General features: G+C 35.2%; 1 protein-coding gene across 1 annotated transcript in view; it reads left to right on the forward strand.

Moving 5' to 3' along the window:
• Positions 1-9,188: 9,188 nt before the first annotated feature.
• Positions 9,189-10,317, forward strand: part of LOC121315818 (CCN family member 2-like) — a 2,521-nt gene continuing 1,392 nt past the window's right edge. Inside the window, exons 1-3 of the mRNA XM_041250282.1 lie at positions 9,189-9,411; positions 9,799-10,015; positions 10,155-10,317. The exon at positions 10,155-10,317 is cut by the window's right edge and continues 89 nt beyond it. Coding sequence (XP_041106216.1) covers positions 9,340-9,411; positions 9,799-10,015; positions 10,155-10,317 — 452 coding nt within the window. The 5' untranslated portion in view covers positions 9,189-9,339. The remainder of the gene's footprint in view (positions 9,412-9,798; positions 10,016-10,154) is intronic.

Raw genomic sequence — 10,317 nt, forward strand, 5'->3', positions numbered from 1 at the left:
TATATTTGGTGTTTTTTTTAGTTTTTTTTTAGTTTTTGTTTTTGTTTTTTTCAGTTTGAAAAGGTTACAGATTTTTGGCCCTGAGAAGCAGCAGCCTGTTACCATAGAGACTGGTTTTCTTTAAGAAGCAGTTGAGTGGCACAGGGCATTCCTTTGCTGCTTACCTTGGCAACCATGAATCACTAAATGCTGTTCCCATGAATGAAAGCTTTTCAGATCCATTAGCACTTGCCCACAGGTATCAACATGTGTTTTCCAAAAAAACCCAGGGTATGCAAACTGCAACGATCAAGAATAAGAAATAAAGACCTATTATGTCACCGCCATTTGTACATCAACAACTTCTGTCTTAAATCTGCAAGATAGGTGAATTGCCTTTGTGGAAAGTTAATTTTATGAAAATATCTCTGCCAGAAAACAAAAAGATCTTGAAGAAATAAGGCCAACATAATTTCTATTCAAGCTAAACCTTGGCTATCATCAGATATTTAGCAACTGCGTGGCTGGAGGGCCCTGATTAGCTAGCAATGTTCTAGAAGTTTAAAATCTACCTTATCAACTGGCTCACTTATCTAAATAACCAAAATGAAAAACACCTGCAAGATTCAATCAACAGCAACCTTTACTGAAGTCCTGCACAATAGAGTTGAAATGATCTATCACTGATGCCGAGCTGAACACAGTGGCAAAACATGAGGGATACTGCCATCTGGTAACAAATTAACATTCTGTAATTATGTAGATCATACTGTTACATACATGTGACCTTTGTACTTAAAATGAGTCTATGTAAGTGAATTCATCTGGGTTAATAATATAAACATTTCTATTACAGTCACTACTATAGCATAAACTAATTTATATTAAAGTATCTGTAATCGTTGCTAACACCAATATACTTGTCTGTGTTAAGGGTCCCCTTTCACAAAGCTTTAACTTAACTTATAATATTTATATATATATATATATATATATATATATATATATATATATATATATATATATATATATTTAAGAAGTCTGTATTGATGAGTTTTCTATGCATTCAACTTTTTCTCACTGTTGGTAAATACATATTTTTGAGAATAAAAAGCTGTTAATTTCACCCTACTTGAGTAGCTGAATAAGGCTCAGGATATGCCTTTACTTTGTGACAGTGAAGATTTTTTTTCCAGTAAGTGAATTGCAAAACCCCAGAATACGGAACTGGGCAAATGTTGTATTTGCTGTTATACACTTCCATAATAAAACCAAATACTCAATGCTGAACTGCAGTGATTTATCTTACTGTAGTGATTTATCATGTTCATGACATTTTTCACATAGTGGTGGAAAGCTGGACATAATCCTATGATATCTGTTATTCTAAATACTGATGTCCGGCACATAATGTGCTGTATGTAACAACATATTCAGTATTCCAAAAGTTAATTCAAGGACACTAACCTTAAAAATCCAAAGTGCTCAAAAGCACAAGTATGAAGACTCCTTTGTTTAATTGAACTTTAGACAGCATACAAAGAAGAGCCAGTGGAGGCTACTTCATAAAGAGAACACATTTAAACATGCCAGTACTGAAAACCAAAGATGTCTCTGTAGCCCTGGGTTAGGTGACCTGCAACCCCACCAAAAAACTTGCGGGCCTCAGAATTCACAATTAACATTAGCTGATTACCACAGTAGTTTTGTACTGTATTTTTGTAGTTTTATCATGCCTTTACCATGGTTATACTACATATTTACCATAGTTTACCCTGATTTGCAATATTTATTAATATGATTTACAATGCCTTGCTCTTCTTTACAATGCTTACCTATGCTGTCAATGCTTTCACTATGCTTTATTTCACTTTGCTCTGCTTTACTAGGGTAAACTTTTATAAGGGTGTCTTCTGAGCAGGCCTAGGTTATAGTGTTTGGGTGAAACAGTGTGAAGTGTGAAACACATATCAGCAATACAGTGAAAATGTTCCTCTACCTGATTCACAGGGTGTTGTTCAAGTGCTCCCAAGAGTGTTGTATAAACAGCTGCCAACTGAGTCCTTACAACAACCATTAAAAGCTCATTAGGGTTTCAACAGATGTCATTCGCATTCTAATTGATGAGATGTTTTCTACACTTTGTTCTACTGCTTGACACAATTCCTGTGCCACTTCTGCACAACTGCTAATGAAAAGTTTAAGTGTTGAAGCTTCTCTATGGGTGCCAGTGTTCCTAACAGACATGAAGATTGACAGGGCCAGGTAGCCCAATGCACAGGCCCAGGACACTGTTGTAAATATTGTTCTCAAATATTATCTTGACAGTGAATTCACTCCTCCCTCCCTATAACCTAAAATATTCGCACAATTTTAAGGTTTGGCTCAGTGGACATGAATATTTGATATTTGTATTGCTTACCAAAATATTTATATACTGTAAAATCAAGGTATTTATAATTTTATCTGTGGTTTAGTTATTTGGTTGCCACAGCCCCCACTGAAATGAGATTTAGTAAACACATACGCGACACTGTAAATGTTATTCCTGTGACCTGGTTAACAACAAATTCCATTCATGCAAAAGCCTACTTCAGGTTTTAAACACAATGCCTGGAACAGTATCAAAAAGAACAATGTCTTGAGCTTAAAAATGTATCTATTCAACTATATGCATAAAATAAAATAAAAACAACTTTTAATTCTTGAGTGTACTTTTTTAGTCTGGTTTTTGACCCTTTAGTATTTTTCTCTTAGGAGTAAAAAATGAAAGGCTGAAAGGATGCAAATCCAATAGATTTCTATAATTTCTACCTTTCATTTACCATGTCTGTATTACAATGCACACAGGCTATTTTTCTGTATTTTTAAAACATTATAGAGCTGGGTTTTCCACTTTTCTTTATTAAGTTGTGTTGAAAATATCCTACATTATAATTTATTATATTTTCTAGTGTAAATAACATGCAGTAAGAAAATATATGCAACTAGGAGTCAAATTTAAATATGAAACAGGTTTGATTACAGAAAGCGTGGTTATAGCATCATTTTGTAAGCTTGTCTTATCATTACAGCACAGTGGGTCCTGTATATTTTCTTAAAGTTTTTTTAAAAAAAAACAATGTTATCTAAAACTAGGAGTGTTGTTGCTCTTGTTAATCACCAATGGGATATTGATTTTTTTAATTACTGTTTTAAAACCTATTACCGGTTTAAAGCTTTAATTCGATTTGGGATCCTGTGAGACTGGCATGTTGTTCAGATATCACACTGCTAATCTCAACAAAGCAAATGAACCAAACAATTTGTGAAGTAGTTAAAACCATTGCCCTCTTGACAATTAGCAATAATTGAATGGTTGCGATCCCTAAAGACACTGCTAAAAACAACGAACTTGCAAGTGGGTCCCAGTGGCCTTTGACTTTTCAATGTTCAAGCATGCATACTGTTGCTTCTGCTTTATCTTTGCAAAATGCTTAATAGAGAAAATAAGCATACATGTTTCTGTATGGCAGTACTAAGTGTACCTGAACATGTTTTTAGACCATACTATGTTGCAGGTGAGGTCAGCAGAGTAGCAATATCACAATATCACAGGGCTTCTTTATAACCTTATAGCAGTAACATGTCTTTTTGGATCACAGTGGCAGAGGCAAGTTGATTCCAAGGGGAGACCCCAGTAACCTTTTCGTGTATGTTTGTTCATGCCGGTGACAGTGTACAAACTTTGAAAAAATGAGATATACTGAGAAAAATATTTAAACAGCACAAGCCTTTTCACAGGATACAACAGAATGAAAAGACATAATTTTAGGAACAAGCCCATGATCGTTAAGGAAAGCGTACTCAGTGTAATTCAAGTGTGTGTTTCTGTGGTTACAGTGAGAAGGGTATATTTAGAACATTGTGCTGTGGCACGACACTGCTCACTGTTCTATTGGGAATCCAAAAGAACACAAAGTTCAATACATATTTTTTTTAAAAACACACCTATGGAATATAGCTCAAGAGAGCAGTTGCTTCCCAGAAATACCAGTAATGCAGACTTTCACAAAATAAGGAGACCCTCTGAAACATTTCTCTCACAGAGAGAATTTCTCTCTATAGTCATCTTGTGGGAAATGTGACAAATGCCCAGTTGTGAAACACATGAAAATGAAATATATACCAATTGTATAAATGTGTTACATTACTTACTGTAAAACTGGCATAGGCTGCATATCCTTTTAGAAAAGTTATTGAAATACAGGATGCATGCATACAGTGTTTTTATTTCATGTTGGGTTGACAGCGGCCAATATTGCAGCTAAGCAATATTCCACTTTATAATGTGAGAAGTCCCTTACTTTCATGAGACTTTGAAAAGGGGCCCCCCTGTACTCAGCAAAAGTGCTTCCAGCCCAGCCTGAAGCACACAAGACACTCTCTAGAGGTGATCAATAGGACCATTTCTTCTGTATTACAAAATACAAATAAAAATACAGGTAAATAGGTTTTTACACAACTATAGTTGTGATATGGATTAATTGGTTGTTTCTGGCACATGAAATGTTGGTATTTCATCCTATTTAATGTATTTTTATTGCAGCTATACTGTAGTTGTTTTTTTCATATCAAAAGAATTATCAAAAGACTTGGAGGGAGGTTGGGGAGGTGGAAGTAGAGAAGGGGAGGCTGGGATTTAGGTGTGGTGAGGGAGCGGAACCAATGAGTTTGAGGGAGTACACATGTTAACTGTGGTCTAAGATTTCTGATATGCAGTGTGCTCCCTCTGGCTCTCTTCTTTATCACCTTACATTTTTGTTACCTTGCTCCCATCTCTGTACATTTTGTGAGTTTTTGTCATCACTATGCTGCATCCTATAGAATATTGCTATATGATGAGTGTGGAGTCAGGGATTTTTCTCCATGTCATATTGTCCTGCTCTGTGAGTGCTTCGTCTTTTACTCATTCAATTTCCCTGATCTTTATCTCGATTTTAAGCCATGGGTAGTGTTGTCATTAATTCCTGAAATTAGCTAGGAATCATCCTGTAAAAAGAGAACAGTGCTTAGATTATCTTTTAAGAAAAAAAAGGTTGATATTGCATGTCTGCAGGAAGCTAATTTGGGTTCAAGTGATGTTGCTCATTTTTTAAATAAACATTACAAGATAATTGCATAAGTATCCTGTAATATTTAGCAGTTTATGAAGTCCACAGAGATCCAAAATATATTAATCTCGGAACACACCCCTGTGTCATGCACTTTCAGTTTTGCATTCTTTTGGACATTCTTTCTATGACTCGGCTACACTTAGCCATCACTAATACAATGACAGCATGGGATACTGCTGCTCAAAGAGGCACAGTTGTTTGAGTAAGATCAAGTTTATTAATTTCCCCATAGGATAACTTTCATAATATTCTTTGATATTTTAGTTTAATTAGTTTATTGTATCTTCTTGTAATATTTTTGTTTTTGTCTTGATTATGTTGTATTTCTATATTGTTGTGATATGTTTATGATCTATATCGTCTCCCCCATTTCCCTCTTCCCAAGGGTGGGGAACAGAAAGGAAAATTAAAAAAAAAATAATTTTTCACAAAAAAAGGTCAAAGACTCAGACCCTGCTAAAATACTGTGTTTTAAGTTTCAAGTAGCCTGCTGACTGTAATGAGATATTGAGTCTTTATTAAACTGACATGACTTAGAAATTGTGTTTTAAAGCTAGTCCATAGTGATTGCATAGTGAGTTCCATCACCATGACCATGTTCTGACCCTGTCTGTTGTTTAGATATTGTACTCTGATTGGTCACCACCATGGTGCACATATTTCTGATTGGCCAATATAAAGAGTGTGGGGTAATTGTTGCCATTCACTCTTTTACAGTATCCATACCCTCATTGTGCACATAACAATAAATCTAACAGGAGTTCAGATAATTGGCTTAGCTCAGATTATACCAGGTCACAGTAAATTAACTAATAGGAATGGAGACTAGTAATTACCTACGAATAATGGCACCTTATATACAACTTGTCTTTAGAAGCCAATATGTTGTCACTATGCTTTCTGTAATGGGAAGAAATGCACTAGCCAATATTGGCATATCAGGAATAAAGTGATTTACAACATAAAGGATAAGTTATGATAAACCAAACTGTTCTAAATAAATGGTAGTGTATACTGGAGAACTGGGATGATATTACAGTGAAGTAAAAAATTGCCTTCAGACCATTGTATCAAGCTCTGGATCATGCAGTTTTCTTATACTTGCAAACTGTCACGTACTTTAAGTGGCCAATTTCAGCTGAGCTGAAATATAGCTGATTGTAGTGATTATAATTGCGTGGAGGCAGCCAAAGATGCAATGAAATATGAATTCTACGGAACATTGTTCTCGTAAAGTACATCCTGGTACACTTTTGCGGGCACAAATTCAAATATGTTAATATGTTGAGAAATTCTTTACCACTGACTAACCTGAACAAAAACTGAAAAACAGTATGTGCTGATTCTAATTAATTACGCTAAAGAAACAATACTTTATCTATTATAATTGGTAAAGATAGAAAATTATAAAGAATAAACTTGTTTTGGTTGGTTATAGCCAATCCTCCCTCCCCCGGCCTTCAAAATGTACGTCCTGAAAAATGTCTCACTCATTTGCAGGTAAATAAGGAATCACCCTGCTTAACCTTGGACTAAAACAGCTCCATGTCTTCTCTTTGCGTCACTATCGTTGTCATATTTACAAAGCTCAGATTACATACCATAGAATGACTGTAGAAAACCACAATCCATGACATTAAAGGCTTACAGACCTGAATGGACTTGGTAATGCCCCATTAAACACATACCTTTTGGAGAAACTTGATAGCTAAAGCACGGGGCCTTCTGCATTGAAAACCAGGGAACTGTGAGAAAGTAGACACTTTTAATTGAAATACGATCTAAGAGATAGCATAATGTAACCAACACCATGATAACATCAGTGAAAATGTAACTTTGATCCATGAACTTGAACAATTTCAGTAGACTTAAGCTAAACCCTATGTGCAATAATAGATACAAAGAATGTTTCTTTTCAAGTGTGCATTGAATAACCTTTTATGTTTATTTAATGCATTATTGAAACATGTTTAGATACTGTAAGTACTGTGTGTTTTGCAAACCTTTTTCAATGTGGTTTACATAGGATTTATTCATAAAAATATAGTGTAACTAGGCAACTGTTGACATTTTTAGCCTGAGAATATTGAAAATATAAATATGTGAGTTGATTTCAATCTTGGACATCTTTTATCAACAAAGTCAGCAGTACGATGTGTGAAGTACAGTTCTTCTACTGAGCCAGAAAAGCTGAAAGTGAAGATCTCCATACATGGCTAAGCTTCCTGCAAGTCTGTGTGCTTGTAGTAAGAGTATGTCTGCTGGCTCACTTGATGCATTCCTCTAGATAGAAGTTTTCTCTGGGTTTTTCATTTCCGATGTGGTGGCTGGCAGAAAGCAGCCTTCGCTTTCATAAGAGCAAGGCGGTGAGTCTGGGGGCTTGTGTGATCCTTTTTAAAAAATATACAAGCAACCAGTCTAGCCATTTTCCTGCAATCCTTACATCTGCTCAATCTCTTGTAACTGATCAAGCAAAATAGGGTATTTCAGGAGGAATGTATCACACCTGTGCCTTTAAGCACATAGACTAAACCTTTTTAGTAAATTCACAGTTAGCCCATATTTGACAAAAAGGGGATCTAATTCAAATATGGTGTTATACATCAAACTGTATTGGGGCTTATTCATAAAAATGTGCACATATTTTTGAATAATTGTATTGAATTATTCATTGCTGTTCATTTCAGTAATTTGTTAGTAAATTGCTTATCAAGATTTTAATAGCCTGCTCCTAAAATAGTTTTAATGCATTTTCTAAAACATTGCTAAAATGTATGCTAACCTTTATGAATATAATATATATAAAAATAATAATAATGTGGTTGGATTATAAATAACAATAGATGATCTCTGAAGCTTGTTCTAGATAAATGACCACATTTTCACCTGGGTTTATTTATACTGCCCTCAATCTGGTAATTAAAATGTCAGGAGGGGAAATATTTTCTTTTTGATTTTGCATTCTTGCTGCCTGAAAAGAGGAAGTGCAGTATTGTATAACTCCTTTGATTTTACATACCTACACCCATACTTTCAACAAGACAGGACAATATCAAGTGAGACAGTAGCAATGAGCTCTACAAGCATGTGAAGAAAAACAGAATCACTGCTTAATTCACACATATTTGGAAATGCTACCTGGGAATCTAGCGCTCATCCACACTTGGTCCTCTGGCACACTTAGTTAACTGTCTTATTAGATTTCAGAGTAAAGCAAAGCCATGCATTGTAAAGAGTCTGCTATTAATGGAACGCTATCACATAATGGAATTCAGGGAAGGCTGTATTCGCCAACAAAAGCATTCCAGCATGTCCCATAATTGCACATGATTTGAGGTTTATATTTTTAGAAGACATTTGATACAAAAAAATGTCAACTAAGCAAAAATTAAAATACATTATGAAGGGAATCCAAAACTGTATTATGTGTGCAGTGGTGTTCTAAATTGGGAAAATGATTGAATCAGCATTTTATTCTAGCTATATAGCACACAGGGTAAATGTTTCCTACAATTTAATGTTAGTTAATGCACTATTACCATACTGACACTATTAAGAAATTATTATTATTATTATTATTATTATATTATTATTATTATTATTATTATTATTATTATTATTATTATTATTATTATTATATTATTTATAGCTATTGCTGCTAATAATAATAATAATAATATAATAATAATAATAATAATAATACTTACTTTTTTTATATGATTTACCTATATTAGTATTTATAATTAGATACAATACAGTTTTATCTGATTGAATTCCATATTGTATTATGAGCCAGCTAAATGGTTTTAAAGTTTAATGTTTAAACAAATGATGTTAAGTCTGTACTTTTTTTTTCGGTACGTGCCAGAGTTTTCAGACAAGAGGAATGTTGTGTGTCAGAGGGTCACGCGCAATCCGGTGCAAGTCTAGAAGGCAGGAAACTAGGAAAGAATGCCAAGAATGTCCTTGTTTGTCCAGGACTCCATTCACTTTGTTGGCACGTCATAGCAGCCAGCAGAGTATAAATACAGGGAGAGAACCCAGCTTTAGACACACAACAACTCTACTCGATAGAAAGAGAGAACTTCAAGAGACAGATCTACAGATCTACAGAAGCTAAAAGCTTACACAGAGAAAGCTAAAAAGAAAACCTGAAACTCAACGACATCAGCTTGATCAGAGAAACGTTTTGCAACTCTAGTTGATGAGAAAAATGTCTGCTGGAATGAAAAACCTGAAATTAACTTCTTTCATCTTCCTCATCCTGTTTTGCTGGGTAAGTTAAGACACCAATTAAAAAATAAATAAAGAAATAAAGAAAACACATGTTTATATTTGTTGCTTAGTTGCGTCAAATCAAATGCCTTATATTAAAGCCAATTTATTTATCCTTGAATGTTTATATTTTTTGCTATATAGAGCTATAGCACAGATTTTTGAGGTTCAAGTAAAATTGTAAAATACCCCTTGATTTATTCTAGCAAGGGGATCTTGCTAACATAAATGGATCTCATAACTATGTTTACATATTTCTCTGCAGAGCTATTTTTAAATAGATCAAATACAGTAGCAAGGCTAAACATTACTAGATGCAGGCTTTTTTTGTCTTCTGGAGAAATTGCAGTCTGACTGTACAGTATATCCACATTGATGTTCCATACAGGTGTCTGCTCAGGAGTGCAGTGGCGAGTGCAAGTGCCCTGATATGCCCCCTGAATGCCCTGCTGGTGTGAGCTTGGTCATGGATGGTTGTAGCTGCTGCAAGGTGTGTGCCAAACAGATGGGCGAGCTCTGCACTGAGAATGACATCTGTGACCATCACAAAGGGCTTTTTTGCGACTTTGGCTCCCCTATGAACCGCAGGATCGGAGTTTGCATAGGTACGCACATTGTTAAAGTATACCAACTCGAGTGCTGTTATTTCACTGTTTTAGGGTGCATGCTGAAACAAGTTTAAGTCATTAATTCAGTTTGTAGCTTTTCTCAAAATCTAATTGATGTTATTGTTTCCTCCTGAAGCCAAAGAAGGTTCTCCCTGTATCTTTGGAGGCATGGTGTACAGGAGTGGAGAGAGCTTCCAAAGCAGCTGTAAATACCAGTGCACCTGTCTAGATGGGGGCATTGGCTGTGTGCCCCTCTGCAGCATGGACATCCGCCTTCCAAGCCCAGACTGCCCCATGCC

This window comes from Polyodon spathula, chromosome 5 (genome assembly GCF_017654505.1).
Source record: "Polyodon spathula isolate WHYD16114869_AA chromosome 5, ASM1765450v1, whole genome shotgun sequence".
Lineage (NCBI taxonomy): Eukaryota > Metazoa > Chordata > Actinopteri > Acipenseriformes > Polyodontidae > Polyodon > Polyodon spathula.